At 37.9% G+C, this 27,224-nt stretch overlaps 1 protein-coding gene across 1 annotated transcript in view; it reads right to left on the bottom strand.

Moving 5' to 3' along the window:
• The window catches only part of ca10a (carbonic anhydrase Xa), a 190,229-nt gene that overhangs the window by 152,981 nt on the left and 10,024 nt on the right, over positions 1 to 27,224 (bottom strand). Inside the window, exon 3 of the mRNA XM_081392295.1 lies at positions 15,642 to 15,716. Within this exon, the coding sequence (XP_081248421.1) occupies positions 15,642 to 15,716 (75 nt within the window). The remainder of the gene's footprint in view (positions 1 to 15,641; positions 15,717 to 27,224) is intronic.

Here is a 27,224-nt window from a genome sequence, read left to right on the forward strand (position 1 = left end):
AAATTATGAACCTTTAAAATAACATAATAGGGGCAATTTAATACAATTTAGTGACATCAAACTTTGAGCGGTAGTTTATATTCATCTTGAGGTTAGTATGCATAATTAAATATCAAATATCGATACTGTTAACCAATATGGTACTAATATGTTGTGCATCCCTGGTTATATTTTATGAAGGTGTCTCCAGTGGAGTCTCACGATTTTCTGCTCCGTGTCAGATTTATTTATTTTATCGTGCCGCAAATATAACAGTACTGCAGCTATATAACATCATGGCACACTTCTACTCTGATTTGGAGATGGTTCTGTGACCGGGTGTAAACCAGTCTTCATTTATCGCCATCTTTTACCACAAAAATCAGCCAAGAGTTGAACATGTTCTAGCTCATCAACCACCAACGGTCAGGGGCACCATCCATTCCACAGCCCCACAGGCAAACACAGATCGCACTGATACAAGATACAGTACTGCAACAGTGGGACTCACAGATAACAGGCACTTTAGTTTGCCGGGCACAGCGCATTTAACAATCATCAAAATACAGCTGTCCCTTCCCCAACAAGAAGTCCTTCCCACACCTCTGGTGAATTAACAGGAACCAGATTGCCAATCCGACACCCCTCTCAGCACCTCAAGATGGTGTGCATCTGCGCCCAGCATGATATTCCACAGGATGTGACTCGGACTCAAAGACAAAGGTTTAAAACCTTTCTCCAGCTTTACCTCTTTAAACCCTTCTTTTTGCCCTCCCTTATAGCGTCGAACAGTGTAATCCTCTAAAAAACGATCAAAGAGCTCATAATACCACAAACATAAATAAGGTATCATAAACTATGAGCTTGGACGTCTGGCTTGCTCATGTTATGTAGGCTGATGCCCCTTTTCTGACCCCAACTAGGGATGGGCATGATTAATCGATGATCGATAATTGATCATTAAGAATTTATGTACCTGTGCATCCCGGCAATGTCAGTCCCCTCAGAGCGGGTGTTTTCGGCGGCTGGACTGACGGTCGCGTCTGACCCCATCACGTCAACATGCTTATCTTTCTCAACAAAAATCAGTAGACTGGTGCAGAAGTTGTGTGTGAGTTACTAGTTGTTTTTTTTAATGAGGCTTTGTTAAGTAGCCTAATTCATTAAGTAGCCTAATTAATTGTTAAGTAGGCTAATCTCTCTCACCCTCTTTCTCGACTCCGTGCCTTGGATAGTTTTGAGTTATATTTTGACAAAACCTGTCAGATCTAAGTATTATTGTGTTTTTGGTTAAGTTATTGTTTAACATGATTCTTTTTTTTATTATTTATTATTTTGGAACAAACGAGGGTCTCTGTTTAAGAACGCCGGCTCACAGCTGCAGGTTCCGCTGTTTTAGAGCATCGCAGCGCATATATCTTCAAGTTTAGCCTAACCAAATGTCCAGTTTACCTGCCACAAGTTGATCTTCTTGTAATAAAGTTCTCATCGAGGAAAACGCTGTATTTTTGTATTTTCATGGCATTTTTAATTTATAAAAAGTTAAATAATGAATTTTAATATAAAAATATTAATGATTAATCGATAGTCGATCGTTATTTCTCCCGACGATCGACTAAGAAAATTTAATAGAATGCCCATAACCCCAACAGACCCTCACTACACCACTGTTCCATAAAGAGGTTTATAGCTTACAGAGAGTGACAGAAAAAAACAACTGGTGATAATCTAATCTGCAGATAATGGGTTTCATTAGCTAACAGTGTACGTACATACAATAAAAAAATGGTGTAATGTGTACGTACGTTATATTGACCAAACATGACATTCATAAAGTTACAAATGATTCCCATTTCAAATAAATTCTGTTCTTTTTCATTTTCAATGCATCAAGGAATCTTTAGGGGAAGCAGCACAACATTTATACTAAGAAATGTTTCTTGAGCTCCAAATCAGCGTTTTAGAATGGTTTGACACTGAAGAAAATTTCACATGATAAATTATGAATTATGATTCATTAAAAAGCAATTAATAATTATCAAAGACTATAGTATAACACGACGCATCACTTGTATTGTTTTGAATGGGGAAAAATGCAATGCTCGTCCCGCCATCAAAAACAAGAGTCAATGGCTGATTGGTAAAGTCATCGCGTCACTGCAGCTGTCATTAGAAGCTCCGGTTCCTATAGAAACAGTCAGACGCGCGCTTCCACTGCGCATGCGCATTAGCTTGATCCAGCCGGAAAATTTGTTTTCTGTCATGATTCGAGCATTTAGAAACAAAATTTATGAGACAGTTGTTTTCAGATTTCAAATATGAAATTTAATCGGATTTGTAAGCTTGGCGAACAGTTTTGGAGAATTTGATGTTTCCCCATTCAAATAGATAGGAGCTGCACTTGTATGCCCGAGAGGCGTTTCAAAGATGGCCGCCAATTGAAATTACTTGTCTTAAAGGGACTTTGATAATTATATATGAATTAATAACATTTTAAAACATTAAAATAGAAAACATGGATTTTAAATTGTAACATTCCACAATATTACTGTTTTATGCTGGGCGTATGCAATATGCATATGTCGTAGAAGCTCACACACAAGCTATTTTTTTCCATCTGAAAAAGTAGGAGCCGAGCCGAGGATCTTACGAGTACCTCTCAAGTTCCCCATAATTTTTAAATGTGTTGCAAAATATAAGAGAGTTGGTCTGAATTGGACCATACAGGCTCTCCCCTATTAAATATGACATATACAACCACATCACATACAGTAGGCTACTAGCAACCCTATAGAATGCGCATACACTGACACACACTAGTTGTTGAAAAAAATTACCATGCTGTTCTTTTTCCATGTTTGGTGTCAAATCTCACATGATTGCCGTCGTCTTGCCATGCGGTATGGTCGCACTGTGTAATAGCTGCTTTGACAATTATGAAGTTAACTGACTCATAACATATACAAGGGCTCTAAACTTGCACAGTGTGCGCCCCGGCTTTTACTTTTTTGGATCAAATTAAAAAAATCTTCTTTCAAAACATGTAAAATAATGTTACTGACCCCAATCTTTTGAATGGTACACTGTTGCATATGGATGTGGTCAAAATGCTTGATTGTGCTGGAGGCGTCATAAAAACCTTTCCTCTTACCATTTTATTCAAACTTGATCACTGGCCCAGCCCTGAATAGTTGCAAAGCAACTTCTCTTCAAAGGCTGTTATCACCTCTGCTCCCCTGGACTACCCTAACGGAGAGGGTGTCTGGAGCTCTCCTCAAGCTTCAAAGACAGCACAGGAGAGAAGGGGGTGATGTCTGATGACCCCAACATCACCAGCCATAGAGACTACAACAAAACTTGCATTGCACTACAACAAAACTTGCATTGCACACAGGAAAGCACACTGACATTTTATCCACAACCAAACTATATATAGTATTGTCCCGTGTTTTATGCATGTCCCTATGCCATGTTAACTTAGATATACCTCTGTAGTTGTGGTAGTGAAACTCCAAATGCTTGTATCCATGTATAAATATGTATCACTGTTTTTAATGTTTGCAGACCCTATCTGTTTGATATTGAAATAATCCTCTACTTGTGTCTTAATTAATGTGTATAGTATGTTACTATAAATGCATGTCTTAATTGATGGTGTATAGCATGTTACTATAAAATGAATCATACTATTTTTACCATACTGTGTTGTAAAGCTGCACAAATTCTTCAGACCACCATAAATATGCAAATAAGGTGTGAATGGAGAACAAAGACTTTCTCCCAGTCATCTCTGATTGGTACAGTAACTACACCAAAAATGGGTGTGACTGATAAGGCTTTAAGAGCTCCCTATAGAAACATCTTGGCTCAATCTCTGAGATACAATGCTTCCTGACTTTTTACGGCAACTTACCTTCGAGTTAACTTTGGATTCAACGTGGACCATCTAGAAGAACAATCCTAGAAAATCATCAAAAATCTCTGGACTCTACTGCATCTGGACTTGTTCAGCAACCAAAGTCAATACAAGTAACCTCTTCGCAGCCATTAGATGCATTTCTACGTTTTTGCCCCTTTTAAAGGTGATTCTGATTATTTGATGATTCTCAAAGACTGTGGTTAACTAATTCTATAATCTGTATAATCTTTGCTTTGCTGTATGTAGTCCACCCGTAGTTTCATTTATTAAACCCATTATATCCCCGCCTGATTGTCTCTGTGTTTTCTGCTCACTGATCAAAGTCACTTAAATGTTCGATTGTGCTACATGCTTTTGCACTGTAAGCATTATATAGAAGAAATGTATTATTCTTGGCCAGAAGAATAATGTTTCTTAAGAGTTGAAAGAAGATTGTACTGTCGTGTATGCATCAACACATTAACTACTTTAAAATATTAAAAAAGTGAATTAAAATGTTTAATTTCTATAGTATTGTCCCTTGAGAAGATATACTAAAATGTTTGCTGAAATGTGAGGGGTGTACTCACTTTTGTGTGTGTGTCTGTGTGTCTGTGTGTGTGTCTGTGTGTCTGTGTGTGTGTGTGTCTGTGTGTGTGTAAAAGAATTTTACTTGCCCGACCAGACAAGGAGCCTGATTACAACGTCAATAAAAAAAAAAAAAAAAAACCTTACTAGGGAATCACTAATACTAGAGAATGATTCTGATTGTATTACATTTATTGTAAGTTGCAATCAATAGTGGATAATAAATGTATTACTGACGGTAACAAGGTTGCGCCGTTGAGGCTCGCGCAGCCTCTCAAGGACAAATCTAAACAAATGAGCGCAGCTCACACAAAAGAAACTCAGTTAACAACACACAAAATGTGGAGTTTTTATATTTTTAACATGTTAAACAACCTCACACGACGAGTGCTGTTTTCCTGAATACCATCACGATTGAAAAGTGACATTGATTTCCTACAACAGTTCAATAAACATTTAAAATTAAGTCACTTACATTTTAGATGCAATATTGGCTGTTTTTGTTCGGTTTCAGCCACGAAAATAGTTCCAAACAAAGATCACAGGAGAATTATTGCTCATCTCACAGCAACACTCAACCGTGTTTTCATTACTGAATGATTCAGCATTTTGAACGAATCAGTTGAGTCAAAGATTCACTGACCCATTCATAAGAATTGTTTGAATTAATTAATCAATGACTCACTGTTATGTTTAGTGTTATGTTTAAAAAGTATCATTCTTTCCAACGTTTCTTATTTGTATATTTAAAACAATCTCATAACATTATTAAATGCAATTGTAATTTTTCAGTGTAAATTATTTAATTTGATCAGCCTGGCCTTAGACCCCTCGGCCACGCTACCCCAACGTGGCTCCTTTCTTGGGCCGTTTTCTCGCCATTTTTTCAGAAATAGAGAAAACATTTGGTGCGGACCTTCATCGTCAGGCTCTGAAGCCCGCCGAGTTCGGCCAAAGAAAGCAAAAGCGGCTGAGTTTGCAAGAGACCGGGAGCAAGCAGTGTCACTTCTCCAGTCTTTTCGCTTTATATCATAGCATAGTGCCTTCTAAAATACAATCTTGGCAGCAGTAAATCGAACTCACGAAGAGACTGGACCCTTAATCCAGCACCTTAGACCGCTCGGACACGCTACCTTGTAAGACCCCCTTCTGTGGGCCATTTTCACCAATTTTTTCTTTAATGTCTTGCTTCTCCACAGGTAAATCCGTTGAAACTCCAAAACTCTCAATGACTAACTCCATTATTATACACTATACATATTATTATAATATTTAAATTCATTTTTGAAGTGACATTATAATAATTGTAAGTTTTTGTTGTCCCTGATTCAAGAGGGTGCAGATTTTCAGCCGCTTTTGTGCCTTTTCGGAGCACACTTAAAGGGATAGTTCACTTTGAAATTAAATTTTGGTATGTTTTTTCCAAGATGTAGGTGTCTTTTTTTCCGCAGTAGTTTCAATTTTGATATATTTAGGTCAAACCGTTCTTGTCTGACAGTCATATCATGCAGGTCTATGGTCACCCCCTCAAAGAGCATGCACAGAGTTATTAAAACAATTCCCCATCGTCCAAATTAAACAATTCCCCATCGTAAGTACACATTGATGGCCTAAGACACGAAACGAGCGGTTTGTGTGAGAAAACGAACAGTATTTATATCGTTTTTAGCTCTTATAACACAGCCACGTCCAAGTGATCTGAGGGCGCGGGCGCTTCCTGCTGTGTGATGTGTGCGCAGACTGGTGCATAGATATATACACTAGATCGCCTTGGCTACGGCAGTTCATTGGAACGAATGTCTTTAATGCGACATCTAGTGTATATATTTCTATGCACCAGTCTGCGCACACGTCACACAGCAGGAAGCGCCCGCGCCCTCAGATCACTTGGACGTGGCTGTGTTATAAGAGCTAAAAACGATATAAATACTGTTCATTTTCTTACACAAACCGCTCGTTTCGTGTCTTAGGCCATCAATGTGTAAGCTAAAACATACCAAAATTTCATTTCAAAGTGAACTATCCCTTTAAGGTGTCTGGCTGTATTTTCTCAATTTGACTTTCATTAGGGCAGTATAGGCTATTACTAATATCACGGCCTTATGTCCGCATTAACCCATCCTCTGTGACGGCCGAGAAACCACACCTTGAAATCGGATGATGCCGCAATACGGCGGTGTGCATTGTCCTATTTGTCAAGATCAAGGGTCCATAAAGCCAAGTTCAAGGGTCCAGAATATAACGGCCTTATGTCCCCTTTAACACATCTTCAATGGAGGCTGTGAAATGGGCTGATGACGCAATATGGCTGTGCGCACTGGGCTGATAAAAATCTTGGATTTCGTTAGAGGAGGTCAGCTAGTACGAGGAATGAATCCAGCTTTATTCGTTTTTCTTTTTTTTTTTTCGTGAGCCTCCCCTTTATATCTAAAGTCCTTTATGTCTATGGCTCTGCTCGCAATAAGTCCTGTTAGAATTGAATCAATAAAATAAGCATTTCTCAGCCACCAGGATGCGTTAAATCAGACAAAGTGTTTTAATAAAGGGGGTTTTGATCTTGTGAAATACAAAAGTTTAGCACATTTTACTGTTCCAATATTTTTTTTTAATGGGACAACATAAATACACTGCCCAAACGAAATCCAAACTATATATTTTTTTTTTACTGTACCAATGGTTTTTTTTTTCATGAACCATCCAGAGTTAAATTCGTTAAAGTTGACATAAGGCCTTGAAATATGCGCATCCATTCTTTAAGAATTTTCTTTATAGTAAAACGGCAGTGATGCACAAAGGAAATATATTACAGAGACAGTACACATAAAACAGAAAAAAGTTTCTTGTGTGCACGCAAAAGTATGTATTTTATTTATTTTTGCAAAAGGTCCCTTTAGGGGCTCTGTACGGCATTTTAATTGTTTAGAACCAACTGATACTGCGCACACACACAAATTATAAAATATATATATATATATAAAATATATAAAATATATATATGTATAAAAACAGTAATTTTTCAAGTCATCATTTAAATATCATGACCTTAAATATTCACTTTTTAGAAGCCTTGCCCCAAGGATTTACGCCATGGAGAAACGTAACCTGGCCAAGAAGAGGAAGTAATCACATGAAAGAGAAATTGATCTTACTCCAAGAAAGAACACCCATTAGCCTCATAATTGCAAATAATTACATTATAAACACTATAGCCTAGGCTATTTTCCCCTCACTCCACAACAAATCCTTTAAATTTATCGGTATTCAGAACAGAGCAAGTATTTTAAAAAAAGTAGCTATAAATGATATATTAAACTATAAAATAAAACACAAATTAGGCTACAGCGGCATTCATTATAATAAACAACATAAAAACATCAAGCCAAAATGAATTGTGACCCATGCTGGCAAAATGAGTCGGAATGCGCACGGGCTGAGCAACAGGCGAAATGTGTACATTTTGGAATTTGAGGTTTTCACAAAAATTGTATCATTATGGTCAAAAAATTTGATCGTTTTCTTAGAGTACCACCTTTCCATGAGTTTTCATGCTAGTACTTGATAGGAATTGATTGCTCCTGTCTGCCTGATCGATTGCTCCTGTCTGCCTTGCTGCTGGTCTGTAAGCTCCGTATAGCCTTCTGTTTTGAATCTCTATTTAATATCATTCCTTGTTGTTCTTACTTGCTAAATTTAACTTACTCATCAACATATATTAGATATTGTCTAATATTACCTATCACATTAATCTAACATCGCTAGCTTTTATCTAAATCGTTATCGCTAGCACAACACGCAAGCATGCTTGCCGACTTTTCTCTTGTGCGCGCTTGCACCTTTTACAGATCAAACAACTGTGGTGAGTAGGAGCAGTCAACAAACACGGTGAGTCATGTCTTGCTCAAAAGATTTCTTAAAATATTTCAGAACTAGAGACACGCATCCAAACTTTAATCGAGGATAAAAGGCTAAAAGTTTTTGAAATGCATGTCTGACATGTGAGTGCAAGCTGTTGAAGCTCCGCCCTCTGTGCTGGGAGCAGCAGCTCATTTGCATTTAAAGGAACAGACACAAAACAGTGCATTTTTGCTCACCCTCAAAAATTGACTTTTAACATGCTATATAAAAATATCTGTGGGGTATTTTGAGCTTAAACTTCACAGACACACTCTTGGGACATCAAAGACTTATTTCACATCTTGTGAAAAGGGCATTATACCACCCGTTTAAACACTGTATACATTTTAAAATATTGCTGATTACTTAAAAAGCACTAAATGGTTTAGCTCCGCAGTACTTGAGCGAGCTCTTAATGCATTATAGTCCTTCACATCTATTGCGATCTCAAAATTCCGGCCAGTTGATTATACCTAGAATATCAAAATCGACTGCTGGTGGTAGATCCTTTTCCTATTTAGCACCAAAACTTTGGAACAGTCTTCCTAACATTGTCCGGGAAGCAGACACACTCTGTCAGTTCAAATCTAGACTGAAAAAAAAAACACATCTCTTTGACCTAGCATACACAACACATTATAGACTTCTATTATTCAATGTTAGACTGCATAGATTAGGTCAGCCGGAATCGGGAACATTTCCAATAAAACCTGATGTACATCATAAGAAGAATGGCATCTACGCTAATATTAGTCTCTCTGTTTATCAGGAGGTTTACCGCAGTCCAGGCCGTATCCAGATCTGATGAAGGACCTGCGCCTGGACACGACGACAACGCAGTCCTGAAGTGTCAACTAGTCTCTCCCCTGTGAAGGCCTCCTTCCCTTCACTTTACCTCTATATACTATACAGATAAAACGTTGTCAGGATAATTCCGGTTCACGTTGCTACGCAGAAGCGATAAAAATTCTGTATTGAAAATTAAGGCCAGACAAGTAGTTTGTTGAGGGTTGGTTTGTAAAGAAGAACTCCACGCCTGCGCAAATATATATTCAAACACGCATACCTATAGACTGAACACGTAATGCGCATGTGCACGCCATCAGCGTTCTCACAGGTTCATGTTTTTAAAGTTTGTGCAGAGAGAACCTAAGGGTTTTCTGTTAGAACGGTGTCGTGTTAGCTAATAACTAGTCGTGTCTTAAGTTAATAACTAATGATCATTGCGACGTAAGTGAATCAATCAAAACTAACTTTAGCTGGACAATAACTTTATTCTAGAGCTGCTGTAAAGCCAAAACAATCTGTTACTTTAATTTCCTATTATCACTGTAAAGCTGCTTTGAAACAATCTGTGTTGTTAAAAGCGCTATATAAATGAAGGTGACTTTCCTTTGCTGGTGCTTCCCCTCAGCACAAGTTTGGTATAGTTGTAAAGTGCAGCGTTCAAACTTTGTGAATATTCAGTGAATTCTAGATGGCATGAGTCTGAACCAATGAAATGTGATTTTCATACCCATGCTGATATAAACAAAACCAGCGTGTTGCTAACCAGTCGCAATAACACCTTCTGTGATTAATCAAAACACCCACCGTGGTGGCGCATTGTGATATCATGGAAGTGTCCATCGTCTGAAAACACGACAGAAATTAAAAAATTTCAAGCTCTGAAGTCAATATTCCATTGTTATATGCCTGTTTTGTAGTGGATATGGATGATAGTGAGTGCTCGGTCTGTGGCTAATGCTAAATGCACTGCAGTAGCCGAATTTAGTTGGAGCAATTGACATGGAACATTTGCTTATTAATGACTACTTCAGTGCTAATTTGCCACCACCAAAACAAGATGATTGTGGACATTAATGTAGCAAATCTTGATAAATGGTTGGTTGGGCTAGACACAATATGGAATTGTCAAGACTGTATTAAAATTAACTTTGCTACTGTAGCCGTGTTGATCATAATCTTTCCACACATCCATGCAGTAAAAAAAAATCATGCAAGTTCTTTAACAGAATTTAGTTTTTTTTTATATAATCTTGTTAACATGAGATGGGTAAAAGGTTCTGAAAAGGTTCCCCTTTCGCTTCTTCAGGTCAAGCGTATGTGGGGTAACGCAGTAAGCTACTAAAAATAAAGCTGCATCTGATTATGGTATGTTAGCCACTTGACAAAATAGTGTTTTTCTCTGAGGCATGATAAAAACATGGTACTCACGGAAAATCAAGAAAACAAGCAATTCAAACAATAAGACTAACTGTAGCCGCGTTTCCATTACCCTTCAAATTGCGCAAATTGAAATTGCGAATACAAAATACGGCCAATGGAAACACGTCAATTTCGCAAAAACTCCCATATTATCGCAAAAAAGTTTTTACGCTCGCATGAGGTGCTTTTTCAGGCAATTCGAAAAAGGAATAATTCGCAAAACTGCAATGGAAACAGTTTTTTCGCATTTACAGTCACCTGACTTAGAAGGCGCGGTGTGTTTGGACAGAATACGAGACAGAGTTCTTTATTAAATTCATAAAAGACAAAATAATGACAGAAATACTGGATTCTAAACCTCAAAGAAATGCCACAATCAAGACCTCGGAGCAGAAATGAGTGAGAAAAACCCAGAAACACCTCATATGTGCCATGCTCATATAGGGTCTTTCCTTGCCATTAATGCTTGGATAACAAACCTACGTTTCCTTCCATTAATAATAATAACGTCTAGTGCGGTACGTGGCTGTGATTATATATATATATATATATATATATATATATATATATATATATATATATATATTTATATATTTATATTTATATTATTATTATTTTTTCTTTTAATCTTTAACACTCCAAAGATTTACTTAAGCATATGATATAGCTTAATTATCTGATTATTAATTAATGTATTTCATAAATGGGGCGTGTTTGCAAAACGCAGCTTCTCATTTCCCATTCCGAAGTAATATAGTGAGTGAGTGAGCGGTTACTGTGAGAAAACTTTCAGTGGCCCTGGAGGTCCATCCATCTGTAGTGAGAGCTACGTGGGCTGTGTTGGACAGTTCTTTGTCAATTTCTCCTCGTGTCTCGTCATCATAGGCGTAATTTGCGGGTGGGACATGTTCCCACCACTTTTTGCCGGGTCGATAGTATCTCGCAGCACGGATGTACCAATATACAAATAAATAAAACATCTCCAGTTAACTAGCAAAGTATTTGGTTCGTTCGTTTGTTAAATAAGAAGCAATCTAGCGCTGAAATGTGTTTTTTTTTATTTTTTTTTTATCAAGTGATCAAAGTGCTCGTTGGCGCTGATACCATGTTCTCTTGTGGAACACGCCGCAGCGGCCGCACATTCTTCACTCGGTTCAATCCGTTGAGGAGACTCTACTCTATTCGTTCCGGGGAAATCACAACACAAAATTCACACAAATCTGTCCCTGCTTGATATACAACCACTGATAAACATAATTGGTTTTGATGAAAAAGAAAAAAATATATGAGTGCGGATTAGATCTCAGAACCTATGACACGCTTGGCAAAAGTTCTGCCACTGGACCATTAAAGTACATACGTGAAACAGTCGATCTATGTATTTATTCACGTGAAAAAAAAACAACATATAGTGGAGTAGATCTCATTAAATGTCTAAGTAAACCCAGTGTACTATTTAAATCGATTGCTGGAAATCGTAATGTTATTCTACATATGTCTGATTTATGATTTAGCATTGTATTAGCGCGGGCACGAGGCTACATTGCGCATGCGTCAAACCGTGCGAACTGTGCGACGCACACACGCTCCGAACCGAGACAAGCGAACCGAACGTTTTTTCATGTACCGTGCCACCCCTAATATATAAACTTACCAACGTCCTTTGCCATGACTTATCGCGAGAGGAAAAAAAAGACGTTTTAGTCGCATAACATCGGTTAATGGAAACGGCATCATTTCGCAATAGTTTTTTTATTGATATTTAGAAAAAAAAAAGAAAAAAAAAAAAGAAAAAGAAAAAAAAAATCGCTAAAGTTTTGCTCAAATCTGTAATGGAAACGCGCCTAGTGTTGAGCTATATAACAAGGATTAGTTTTCTGTCTATAAATGTATCCAAACAGTTGTTCCTTTGTCTAATAAAACATAATATATTAAAGCGTCGTTGGTGTTTCTAATGTTTCTGAAAGAAAAAAAGAAAAAAAAGAAAAAGGAAATCGTGGGTAACGCAGGTGTGGTATCACTGATAGGTGACAAAATTACATGGTCCATGACATGTCCTGGTTAAAATTGCTTATTTCTCTGGATTGAAACATCCTTGGAAACATCTGGGATAATGTAAGTACACAAGTCAACAAAATATATAACACGGTTCTAGTGGTTTTTGGATATTTTAATCCATATTGTGCTTTTAATCATTTAAGTGAGATATTTCATGTAGTCCTATTTAGGCCTTTTTTATAGTTAATCTTATCTGTTTTTCTCTGCTGCTGAATCCTTGTGTTCTGTTGTTTATGCTGCTATTTGTGCATGTAAAGCTATAAGCTAAACCCCTGGAAATAAAACATTTGTGGTATTAATGGGTCACATACACCCATCTATTTTATCTTAATTAAATTTAAATTTTCTATTCTAATCTAGTCATTTAACGGTTAATGATTTGTTCGGTTGTCAGACTCGGTCAGGAAAATAATATAAATCAACCAAATGTTCTCATTACAAGTCTCCACCCATTTGACTATGCTGCACACAAGTTCATGCTAACTTATATAAACTTACACAAGCTGAGACCTGGCTTGAGATTTGATCTTAGCCACCGCTCAAGTCCATATTGATAAATGCCAAGTTTTGCATGGAAACGACTGTACTACCAGTTTTCTGTCGTACGTTCATTTCTTAAATGAGGCCCAATGTCTCTGAGATCTGTATAAATGTGGCACTGATATTGAAAGTGGCAAACGTTTATTGATTTTTAAAATCCGCATTTTAACTGATTAAAATCTCTTACACTAAATTATTGCTTCAAAGTTTATTAAAAAGGATAGATAGAAAAAAAAAACTTCTGCAGATGTTACAACCCTGTAACGGAAAGCAGATGATCAGGTCTGCCTTTTTGTTGATTAATCAAATCTAATCAACAAACAAAAGGTACTGATTAACCCCTCAAAACAAAACAACAGTGTTAGCAGATGCTCGGTCAGGTCCCCTGAGTTAATCTCATCAACTCAAGAAGATATTCACACTGAAAAGGAAGGACAAAGTTCGCCACGCGGTTCCACGTGTGCACGACTCTGCATACACACACACAAAACACAGACTCCTTATCATGCCCGACCACTTGTGGTCAAAATTACCTTTGTAAAATGTTTAAAATGTATTTCTTGCTGTGCTTATGATCCTTATACCCGAAATACGATATCTATAAGCTTTATTGATATGTAATCAGTTTAATATGCATGTAATCACGAGAAATCCTGTTTCTTTGTGTTGTTGACTAACAGAATTGTCATTCGCGGTATTGTTTTGTTCAGAAGAACACAACGGTGTTGAATATTTAGCACAGAATATTAGAGGATGCATTATTTGATTAATACCAGTTTTATAAATGTTTATGAACGAAGTTTATTCCGCCAGCATTAGTTAGAAGAGGCGTGTACCTTTCCAAATGAAAGGACATGACCGCAATACGTCCTCCCAGGCGATTGGGTCACGCACGCAAGGGGGCGTGACTTGAGCTCCTTCAAAACACAGCGGGCTCTCTCACCACTCTCTCTCACCTCGCTCTCATCCTTCCTCCTCTTCTACCGGCGCGACGCTTCCCCGAGGAACATCCCGGAAGGCCTCGGACAAACACATGTTCGAGTCGTAGCAGCCGTTCCTTTGCAACTAAGTTATATTTGCCTCTTCCTTCACGGAAGATGAAGACGAACTTTCTCGGTAACGTTACATTTCAGTGAGCCTTTTCAAGCTTCCCGCGACACCGGAAGACGCAGTCGAAACAGGACCTCGTCCGCGCTTTCAGCATCAACCAAACAGAGAACAGACGTGCAAGTATATTTATCTGATAAAAGCTGCTTTTCTGGGGTCCGTCGTTTAGGTTTCTGTATGTAACAATTACTAGCTTTTCCCTTCTCTCTATTTCTCTCTTTCTTTCTTTCATTTCATTTTATTCTTATCACGTATGTTATTATTGTTTAAATGTTTGTTTGTGTTTATTGTTTGCATTTTTACGTACGTTTCTATTCATAGCTCATATAATCTTTAGTCACATTTATTAAAATCCATTTATACTTTTCACTGTCTCTGTGTTTGAAAACCCACCATTCTAAAGTCAATGAAACAAAAGATCCAGCTACAAGCTCGATATTAGACTACATTCAGTAGTTTTAATTAATAAACTCATAAAGTTTACTGTTCGTGGCCAGAACCTAAACTTTCTTGGAGTTTGTAAAGAGATAACCCTTCTTAACTGTGATAATCTCACCTTTACTCGCTGGACGAATAACGATTAGATCAGTTACAGAACCAGTTAATCTCTATAATTGATAAAATAAATGTGCATGCGACTTATGAATTATGACCATGAGTCATAATTATTAATATTTCCAAAATTCCCTATATTCTTGAGCTAATTCAAATTTACCCAAAGTCGTATTCGCTACAACCCTCTTAAAAAACGAATTTACAAAACTGGCATCCTCACTTCCCTATTACTGAAGTCAGAACATCTTGGAAAAATTGGACAGATTCTTGATCTTGTAAACATTTCAGAAGAATCCTTAATCTGAACAACTGAAAAATATAATATTTTTACAAAAATAGAGGAAACTTAAATATTTCATGCATTTCAACATGTCTGGCATTTTAATTAATGCTGTGAACTCTTCCACTTTCTTTCGGGAGCTCTAATCCTGCATCATGCTGTCAATGAGAAGTACAAAACTGTTTTTAATGTCACACTGTATGCAAGCAGCTTTACTGCCAGGTAAGCGAAAGTGAATTAATCAATCTCCAACAATCTCTACAGGAGTTGAAGAATTAAAGAAAGTCAGAATCATTCCAGTGAATTGGTTCATGCTGGTGGTTTTTGTAAAAAACACGCTTCACTGATTCCAACACTGTTAATGAACTTTAATGAATAAAGTTGTTAGTGAGATAATATTTACTCAATGATTAAAAAAAGTGATTTTACGTCACAAAGCAATAATTGCTCTGTAATTAGTACAATCCATGTGTGTGACATGAGCATAGGGAACACCATTTGTGAACTGATAAAAAGCTGTTGTAAAATGATTACCTGGAACAAAGCTCCCCTGAACAACTTCTTTGTAAGCCCACCATCCCTCATGGATTTTGGGTGGATTTGGCTGAGCTGTGAGGAAAGAAGAGGAAAATTAGAGTGATTTAGCATTAATTACAGTATAGAAAAACATTTTTATTGAATTTGACCATTCATCGTTTTCTGTCGTTTTTCCATTCAAAAATTATTTCTGGCAAACAGCCCTGCAAGAGAGGCACAAAGCAAACAAAATTGGAATTAAAAACCTCCACTTTAGTTCTTCAAACATTAGAATGGAGAGGCATTCTGGATGGACCTGACTAGAGATCCGATGGGCTGTAGTTTATAATTGAAGTGACCAAGTAAAGATCCTGCTGCTAAAGGAGTTCAAGGCCTGAATTACGAGGCAAGATTTTAGGATATTGCATTTTTACACCTAAACTTTCTTGTCCTTGCTGCCACTGAAAAACATGACTGTTGGGCCAGAGGTGGCAAGGCTGCCTTTTAATGGAACTCGAGGAGGGTTAATCCTTCCATCAAGGACAAGAACTAATGCAGGAGAGTGGTTCAATTTCACAAAAAAAAAAAAAAAAAAAAAAAGGTGGCGGCTAGAGAGGTGAAAATGCTTCCTCCTCTTAGGGGATCTACTAGGGGGAAAATAAGCACCACACTGAAGCTAACGATTTCACTGAGTGCTACTTTATCTAAACATACGCAGTTGAAAGTCCAAAATTAAAGTCGACTGCAATTGCTAACACTGCTTTATTAAAGATCCCCATGAATGAGGATCACTAGATATGGACAGATTTTTCAGACGGTATTAATACTTCCGAATAACAATTTTGAATGGTTTTGGTCTAGTTCTCTGATGTCTTTCAAAATAGCTGATAATGGTGGTATTGAATTTACAGTGACACCTACAGGAGAGGATGCAGTATCATGCAAAGTAAAAAGGTTTGCTTTCCGATGTCAATGTAGACATACATGTACCCTTTTCGCAGATATGTTTTTGTCACACAGTTAATTTATTCCGCTATCATGTTTCCAACAACAGACCAAGATAAAATAAGCAGTATTCGACTGGTCATGTGATTAACATACTGTAGTAGACACCTTAGAATAATAAAAAAAAAAAAAAAAAACAGCTTTTCCTTGGACGGTGAAATGACTGGAGTCATCATCTCATGTAAAAATACATCATTTCCTGGCTATGAAGATGCATCCCTCTCTTCTGCTTTTTTAATCCATATTATACCATCGTCTGGGTGAATACTCGATTATGATTGGCTGCAGGGTGTCCGTTAAAAAGTGATAATGGACACCTAGGAAAGGCGTACCGTCAATTTGCCTGATGACAGTTCTAAATGATTGCGCTGGCTCAAACTCACTGATCAACTGCTCCGGTCGGGTCGCTGTGGCCACGTTGCTTGGGCAACGCCTGTATACGGGAGATATTAAATAGTGCGCTCGACTTAATAAATAAAAACCCTCACGATTTTTACTCTAAAACACATTAAAGTATTATTAATTGATTAAATATTTCTTTCTTTCGTAAGTAACCATGGTATAATCGGGTTAATGCCCTTCGAGGTGCCCATTATCAGGTTTTAATGGACTTCGGCGGAGGCAACCGTCCTCCGCTGCGCGTCGGACAGTTCACGCCTCGCCGTCGTCCATTAAAACCTGATAATGGACACCTCGTCGGGCATCCTTACTTATATTGCTTCTTGGTGGAACAAAAAAACAAAACAAAAAACTTTAAACATAATAATTTTATATAAAGCACTGTGCATTAAATTATCATTATCAATGTATGCAATGGAAGGCGGGTGGCCAGTAAGTTTGAGTGACCCCTCAAGAAAACAAAACTGAGAAAACTGAGAATTAACATTTGAACTCTCTCACATATGTAACAGCTAACATCCAAGACGCACCACAGAGAGTCTCACCATCTCCCCCTCCCCCCCCCCCCCTTCCCCTCCTCACCTAAAACTCCAAAACTCGCTGAAAACCTATGCAGTGTTAAGTATGTACAAAAAGTAACTATACATGTTTGGTATCATTTAAATTGTCTCAGTGCGTCTGGTAAAATGGTCTCATTCTCCCAACCATAATGAAAAGCTAAAAGAAGTTAGAAAATATGAGAAAAGTGATGTGTCCCTTAAAGGCATCCCCTCACCCAGATCCTCTATTCAAACTACATCCTGTATGTAAAACAAGAACCCATTCAATTAAAAATTCTGATCTCACAGTTGTGAACCCATCAACAGGGGACCAAAATCTAATTATAAATGACAGACGCAACCATTTGGTAAGAATACTGAATTATCTGGGTTTATAAGGAAAATGGGAAAAATGTTCAGGGAGTCTGTAGGAAGTCTTCCCACACAATCGCTGTGTGTAGTTTTTCATTGCCAGGTAAATATTTCTTTAATTCCTCGATTTCCGAATTGTTGTTATTATGTTTGAGCGACCAGTGATTTTATTAAATGAATTGGATTTTGAATTATTGTTCCATTACCTGGTCAATAAATTGTAAACATTTGATTTTATTTGACTGACTCTAAAATTGTTTTCCCAATGTTCCCGCAAGTCTGCATCAGATTAATGATGACTAATATATGACATTCATTCAAGTGTACTTGGTTTGCATAGACAAGTTATTTCCATTTAGGGCAGCAAATGCTATTTGATCAACCTAAATCTGGGTGTTTAATTACCTCTGTTTTAATGTAATGTTACTTTAGATAAGTTTACGTGGGAAATCACAACATTGCCAATCCAAAGCTATTATGAGAGAAGTAATGCTGTTCAACTTAAATCTGTAAATGTGGCCATAACTCTACTGAAGTAAACGTTTAAAATAAGTTCAAGTGTCTGCAATTCCATGGGGGCTATACCAAAGTATATTTGATTTTGTAAACGTGAACGTGACCGATCTCAGGTATAGCAATTACCTCTGTTTGATGACCAAATCTGATGAGATTGCTATCGTGAGACCTGCAGAAGATGTGAGGACCTCTAAGCGACATAGCTTCCTGATATGAACACTTATCATGCCCAGATATCATAAAAGTCAGATGAAATAATGAGTTAATACATATGAGTAAATGTACTTCATTTAATCTTGTTGTGTTGCGTAAAAGGAAAGACAGTAACACGCAAAAACCTTCACCCATATTATTGGAGACCGCCCATTGGACCGATATACGGGCTTACAGCAATTTTTTTTTTTTTGGCCCGTGCGAAACGTACAGACGGCCCTTTCCATCATGCTGGAAAATGCACAGATGATGACCAAACTGCTCCTGGATCATTGGGAGAAGTTGCTCTTGCAGGATGTTTTGATACCAGTCTTTATTCATGCCAGTGTTTTTGGGCAGAATTGTAAGGGAGCCCACTCCCATGAATGAAAAGCAACCACACATGGATGGTCTCAGGAGGCTTCACTGTTGGCACAGCACAGGACTCATGATAGTATTCACCTTTTCTTCTCCAGACAATCGATATTCCAGATGTCTCAAACATGGAAGGTGGTTTCATCAGAGAAAATAACTTTGCAAAATAACTGTCCAATCTTTGTACTTCCTGAAGAATTTCAGTCAGAAAAGCGGCTTCTTTGCTGCCCTTCTTGACATCAGGCCATTGTCCAAAAGTCTTGTCCTTGCACTGTGTGTGTGTAACTGTGGATGCACTCACACCCCCCTGCTGCCAATATTGAGCAAACTTGCACTGGTGGTGACACGAATCCATAGCTGACTCAGGAGGAGACGGTCCAGGCGCTTTCTGGATACGTCCTGAAGCCTTCTTCACTGCAGTTTAACCTCTCTCCTTTAAGTTTTTGATGATTCGGTAAATGAAATGATGTTAGCTGGCCAATGAATATTTTTGCAACTATTTAAACTGCATCTGATCACAGCACAATATTTTAGAAACAATGTAAATCAACACAAGCAGCAAATTTTGCAAAACACATACATTTGTGGCCGATAGATTTGGCCATGGCTGTAGGGATCAAGTTTGGTCATAGGGTTCCAAGTCTCACACCCAGCAAATAGCAAATTAAACAGCATACTGTAGCAACTGTTTAAATTTGTCAAAACCATGAAAACTTCAAAATCTTTATATCTCTCCACCAATTGATGAATGTCACAAATCCCTCTCCCTCTCTCTGTCTCAGGTATCTTGTCAGGATCTATCTTCAAGCAGAAGTTAGTGTGGAGTGAGAGGCAATAACAATTCATCAGCCATGTTCTCCTGAGGGACACTGGCGTAATAATACAGGGGAGCTTTAGTGGAAGCTCCAGGACAAGCATCAGACACAGCATCTCTCTCCCTCTTAGTCGGGAAAACAATGCTCCCATCCCTGCAGCTTAAAGCTGCCGTCATTATCGGGATGGAGACTGGATAGGAAAACATAACGCCAATTGATCATTTCTGAAAGCAAAAGACTGAAGCACTCCAGACTTGATGTGAAAAAAGCTTTCCACAGAACCTCCAAGGAAGAAGTTTTATGTCTAGTGTGATTAAAAAGAGTTTTGATGGCTTTTATGCAAGTGTATACGGCTGTGAGCTTACAGGGACTAAAGAAGTGTTGTGATTGAATGTAATTCGTTGCACTCAGATCTTATGTGTGTCCCAGTTGAATGTGCAGGGCTGCATGAAAATGAGACATCACATATTTCATTATGACAGCAGTTTGAGCAAAGCAGCTAAGTTCTATTCCATTTCCCACACAGCTTGGCGGTGACCCAATAACATATGTACTGGCTTCAACAGAAAGAAATACCTCAAATCTATAAAGCGAAAACTAAGTCAGAGCAGAGGTCATACGGAATTTAAAGCGGTTAATTTCAACATGTCCCGTCCAAATGACTTCACATAATTGCCGGTGTGCTGGAGGTCCAGAGTCAGGATGTTTGCAGTGTCATCTGCATCGCTTTGCTGTCACAACTAATCAAAGGGAGGGTCAAACAATGGCACCACTCTCAGTGGAAGACAATACATCTGGCTCTAAGGGACAGTATCAACTCAGGGTTTACATTTTATGCTTTAATAATGGGATTCAAGTGATTGGTTTAATAATATCATTCAAATTATTGAATGCTGCTGGCGTTGCCTTTTCAGCATTTTACAAATGGTGTCGCTTTCCCAGCAGCTGACTTGCTCATGCATTATTCAGAGAGTTGGGTAATCAAATGAATAGATGAGGGCGATTGCAGCACAGAGGTAACACACCTATTGAATGTCTGCAGAGTTAGTGCCAATAGATCAAAAAGTAATTAACACTAATTTTCTGATCCCTGTTCCCAATGGGGAGACCCCCCTGCTTGGCAAAGGATTTTCAACGAGGCACTTCACAACAGCTAAACATAGAAGGCACAGAGGAAAATGTGTCTACATTTGTCACTACTAGAGATTAGGGATGTGTACGAGTAATTAAGTAGTAGAGTACTCGTTCTGCACCAACTACAGTTGTTGACTAACACACATTTGCCTGTTGTAGGCATGAAATGTACTTTCCCACCAAATCTCTCACCTAAATCTCTAAATGCTTTCTGGTGCATCCAAGTGCAGCTATATTCGTCATGCATCCCTGTGATCCCATCAGAGATCAGGATCTGCTATTAGTGCTACAACAGACTTCATATAGGCCTACAATCTGTGTTTATAACTGAGTTTCACAAGAACATAACTGAAAATACTCATCCATTGTAGAAAGAAATTAGATGAAGAGCAACATTATTCGTCCAAATGGTATTTTAGAACTTATTTAGTGTGGAAGTTCTATTTTTGGACAGATATGAGTGATCCTTGATATTATTAGCATATATCTGGCATGCGGGACTCTTCAGTGTGTATATTAGAAATCATACAAACTATAACATTCACACAGCTGCAGGCAGAACTGGACCTGTGGGAGCACATGCAATTGTGCCCCAGATACACATGAAAATAAGCCACTAGCGTTTCGGTGCATTTGGGTGCAAGGTATGCATTTTCCTGCCACATTTAGCTTCCCTTAATTACAGCATATTTAGAGGCTGCATACGAAATATATACTACTATAAATACTAATATATAGTAGGCAAAAAAAACATTGTGTGACAAACGTAGTATGTCCGAATTAACAGTACTCATAATAAAAGAGTAGGCAAAAAGTACCCGGATGACCTACTTCTTCCGGCGTGAATCTGAAGTGTTCATACGATGGACCCTTTACTATCTCATGAGGCCACAGGAGAGGATGATAATCCAGATTACATTCGTACTACACAAACATTCATACTATATAGAACATACTTTTTTAATGGTCGTGAGGTAATTACTTATTCAAAATAAGTACCTACTCAAGAGTGTGCGATTTCAGATGCAGCTGAATAGAGACATATAAGTCTTAAAATACAGTTTTAAGATAAGGATGTCCCTTAGTTTGATTTACAGTTTTTCACCATTTTACCCCGATGTTTAATGTTTCTTGACTAGATGATGCTATAAGTCAGGGTATAAAATTGACATCTACATTATTTAAGATGATTGTAAGCAACTGTTCTGTTGATCTTAAGTATTTTGATATTAAAGCTACACTATTTAAATTTTAAACTAAAGTTTTTTTTTTTAAAGTAATAAATGTAAAATGAGTGAGTACATCACAAATCCATCTTCCATAACATGTTTTTGCATTAGCCCATATCACTATGGTAAGCCTATAATAATTATCTATTTTAGAGCTGTCGGGGCGGATTTTGCAGCCAATGCTATTTCCATTATTCATCCATGCTTTACATCATATCTTTAACTAAAAGGAAGAAAGTCAGGCTACTACTACAATATATGCAGTGGAAGGTGGTGTTGTAATAGTTGAGGCAACAACAAATTAATCTCAGACTGAAAGGAGTTTTCAGACAAAAGGCAAAGCAACAGTGCTCATAATAAATCACAAGGTTCATAAAACAGAGTTTATCTCTAAACCAGATACCACTTTAGTCCATTTGCCTTAAAGCCTACTAGCCAAGTTAGTTTACAATGTTTTACCTTATCCAAGTACCGCTCCCAAGCATATGTCAGGAAGCTCGCATTCCAGAACCTTTTGCCCGAGGCTGTGGATTACAGGTGATAATGTTGTTTGCACATACAGTACCGATCGTTTCGCTTCATAAGACCTCAATGAATCGTCAGGATCCACAGGTATTCATTTTGTTTTGCCTGTATTTTTTTTTACAGTTTCAGCTAAAAATATTTTTTACATTTCTACTGAAGAAAAAAAGACACCTACATCTTGGTTGGCCCGAGGGCGAGTAAATTAAAGGTAGGGTAGGTAGGATTTTTATAAAAAACTTTTTTTTTTTTTTCAAATTTGTTTAAACTGTCTTTATATACCAAGACATAATTAAAATGTAAGTGCTCTGAAAAAGAGTTTAAAAAAATCGAGTGACTGTAGACGTTTTAATCTGCAATAAACACAGCTCATTATTTCCATTAGGGACGAAACAATTAATTGGTTTGGGCGACTGTCACTCACTCACTCTCAAAACCATGGCTACCACCCGTTGCTAGATCTGCCCATATGCGCACGCACCCGTTTGATTTGAGGAGTGCAAGAGAGGTGCGGAACCTACAAAGAGTAAAATTATGGCAGAGAAAGAGCATTCAAAATTCAAAGCACCTGCATATGCAGTCAGCGAAGGCAAACGAGGCAAAAACTACTTCCTCGGACCCTGGTTGCCCGCACTCTTGAACGACCTCCTCTGCTTCGCCCTCGACCCCGGACCTGTCCTCAAACTGACGAAGCGGTACTTGTCTCCGGAGTGTTAGTCCTCATTAGAGTCAACAATGTTTTCATCAGGGAAACTCTTACATGCAAAACACCATATATGTTATGAATCTTACATGAAATTCACCTTCATCACAGTGTAACTGATGGTAATGGAAAAACGTGTATCAATGCAACCTGTTTTTAGCTTTGCCTTATAAATATAGCTCGTTACTGAATCAAACAAAGTATATTTTAAACTTTACCAGTATAGATATGCTAGCTTGATAGTGAGTACTAAAAGAAATCTTATGTTTATATTTATAGTGATAAAGTTAGGTATTTTATTACATGTGATTCTGACATGATGTCACTGCATGCACTGCGCTCCTTCCTCTCCACTCGTCTCAGGTAAATAAATGCGTCTTCCAGCTGAGCCTGAGCGTTTGGCGTCGCGCGTTCATGTGTTTTGGGGGCGTGGCTTTGGAAGGAGCTCAGATGGAAGGGGGTGGAGTGAATGGAAATAATTCGCTGTGTTTACAACAGGCGTGAGAGGTCTACAGACACTCGATTTTTATACTCTCTTTTTCAGAGTACTTACATTTTAATTATGTATTGGTATATAAACATCCATACCAATACATATGGATGTTTACCAATACATATGGGGAGGGGGTAACGTTTTTTGGTATTTTTGTATACTTTTTTTTATTTATTATTATTTTAATTTTAATACTATCTAGGGCTGTCACTTTTCGTTCGAAAATCGATTGCACAATCGATCAGACCAACCAACACAAGTTTCGAAAACGAAAATAGGGAATTGATTTTAACGTCTTTTCTCGGAACGCGTCCAGCTCGTCACGATACGCCCGCAGCGAAACGCGCATCACACAAGCGACTCTGACAAACACACATTATACTTCTGCGTAATGTTTCTATTTTTACTACAAAAATGTGAATTCTGCCGGTATTCAGACGGTCTCATGCATACAGATACAGATTCAGGCTACGGTCAACAATCGCCTATGTAGGCAACATTTGTTTGACTTTTCTAACCGTAAACACAGCCATGTTGAAGACTGCAGTAATGTTTTTCATTGATGTTATGGCAGTCCACTCTGCTTATTGCTTTTCGAGAATGTTGCACTCCTGTTTGTCATTGTGCACGAAACTTCACGCCAATAAATCAACAGGAATATTGCTGACTTGTGCGCGTCTCAAGCGCCCTCTTTACGTTCGTCCTAATGCCTGTTAGTTGTCCGTGGATTTGCCCATATTTGGCGTTTAAAATGGAAACGTCTTTAGACATGGAAAATCGATTTTACAATCGATTCAATGAACATGTCTCAAAAATCTAACAGGATTTTTCACAAAAGTGACAGCCCTAATACTATCCTTTACACCTTGAGACTCACTTTTGCTACCCTCCAATTACTGTTCTAAAAGGTCAATTTTATGTTTTGTTGCCTTCTTTTGGTAACTAGGGCTCTGATACGGTTTCACATATTGTGATTTGGTTTAAGATTCTGCTCCAACCCACAGTATCTTATTAAGCATTTGGTTAAATCCAAAAAAAATGTGTACAACAGAAAAGAACTACAGGTGTTTTCACACCTATAGATCGTTTGTTTTGTTCCAAAACAGGTACTTAATTTGTTACAATGTTGCATTTTATTCTTGGTGCGGTTTGCTTTCACAAGGCAACCATTCAAAGCGTACCAAATTGTGTTCACGCAAGTCACATGCAAATAACTGTCCTCTTATTGGGAAGAGTTTCTTCTGCATCATCCATCAAGATGATTGACAAGTTTGCTCCATGAGCTTTATTTGTAACTGTTGAGACACACAAACGCTATGCAAATTTAGCCATCATTTCCGCTGTTAAATTATATACTACATTCGTATTAATACTGCAGCAAATTCAAATACGCTCTCTCTGGATCTCCCAGCGCTGTCTAGAGGTTATCAGTGTCAAGACACACTCAAACACTAGACGAATGTTATAATACAGCTAGAGCAGGAATCAAGGCTTTATCAGGACAGCATTCTCGTACTGAGAAGCGCAATTACACAACATTTTAAGGTGAAGGTGTGCTCTTTTGGTTTTCAACTGTGATAACTATTGTGCTCACTCTAATCAGACACTACTGCTATTTATATAGCACATTTCCCGTTATGAATTATAATACCATTTGGTTCATTGTTCTGTTGGGTTGGATTGCATTGCTTTCACACCACAAGCGAACTTCCCCAGAGTTCATTTGCAATCGAGCCCGAGACTACCTCGTTCAGGCGATCTCGGACCAAGCGTGATTGTAGTGTTCACATATGCCTAAACGGACCGAACCAAGGATGAAAATGCACCAGGTTCCGAAACAAACGCTCAGGTGTGAAACCACCCTAATACTTTTATATCCCTGATCCCTCTAAACAGAATTTCAAAACCAAGTGATAAACTACCTACACAAGGCACTTCCAGAAGTCTCAGAGAAACTAGGTGATGCTGTAAATAAACACTTCATCAGAAACTAATTGTCAGAGGCGACCATTAGTATTCATCATGGAACTGAGGCAGTCCCCGGCAGTCATCCATGCAGGGTGAAAAGAGAGAGAGGCGCAAATGCCGCCCATAAATGAAACTTGACCTTGCAGACAGCTGTGCTTACTGACTTATGAGATAATTGTCTTTCACCCCGCCTGTTTGTGGCACCAAATTATGGATCCAGCTGCACCAGTGTAATGTTGCAGGGCTCATCCCCTGTGGACTCTTTCAATCAAGCCCAAGCATCCTGAACCGTTTATCAATATAAAAAGGCCAGGCAATATGCTGTATGTGTAATCACCCTTGATACGTTTCATCATTCCTCTGTGCCACTGATCGGACCTCCGAACAGGCTTCTTCAAAGCCATGGCGTAATCGCTTTAGGAGTAACACAAAGATTTAGCAGCAGCAACGACACACTTTGCATTAGGATTAGTCGATTATTCTAACGATTATTTTTACAATTAATCAATCAGATTTTTCAGATTAGCCCATTAATACAGCAATAATTTTTACAGGTAATCTATTGCTTATTTTCTAATCAGTCAATAAACCCTTTAGTTATTTACACATAAAGTACTTACACAAACGGTCACTTCTGGCAGCAGAAACTTCCTTTAGCAGATTAAAGTCGCTGCTTGGATACAAATCTGTATGAACGAACAGCAGACACAACCGTATTCTAACAAGGTATAAAGTGACAGTATCAAAGAAGGGCGATTTCCATAACACCGGGAAGTTTTAATCGCAATTGTATGGAAGTAAAACAATGACAAATGTTTTTGAAACAAAAAAGCTTGCTGAATTGCACTACTTGAAAAAAATATGCATTGCATTAACCCTGCTTGCAGTTTAAATGCATTGTATTTTTAGGGCTTGCATTTTTATGGTTGTATATTTAATCTGGGAACATTTCAATTCAAAACATTTCACACACGTTTTCATTACTCAAAATTCAAAAATCCATATTCACCTTTCAGATTTCACTTCCAAAATATCCATTCTGTTTAAAAATACAACCTATAATATTCAACAGGCAATTTTCAGTCCATTTTATTTCGCTTTACAAATTCGCTTCCATAAATTCAGTAGTTCAAATTCGATAAATTCAACATTTGACATCCGGGAACGGCAGGAATATCAGTAGATTCAACAAGCTTTTTTGTATCAAAAACATTTGTCATTGTTTTACTTCCATACAACTGACAGCGTGTTATAAATAAATCCAATCGAGTGCCGTGAGATTATAAATCTTCAGATGAACGCAACTCATTTCTCCTCCTCCGTGAGTAAACAAACCCCT

This window comes from Scardinius erythrophthalmus, assembly GCF_964197995.2.
Source record: "Scardinius erythrophthalmus genome assembly, chromosome: 18".
NCBI lineage: Eukaryota > Metazoa > Chordata > Actinopteri > Cypriniformes > Leuciscidae > Scardinius > Scardinius erythrophthalmus.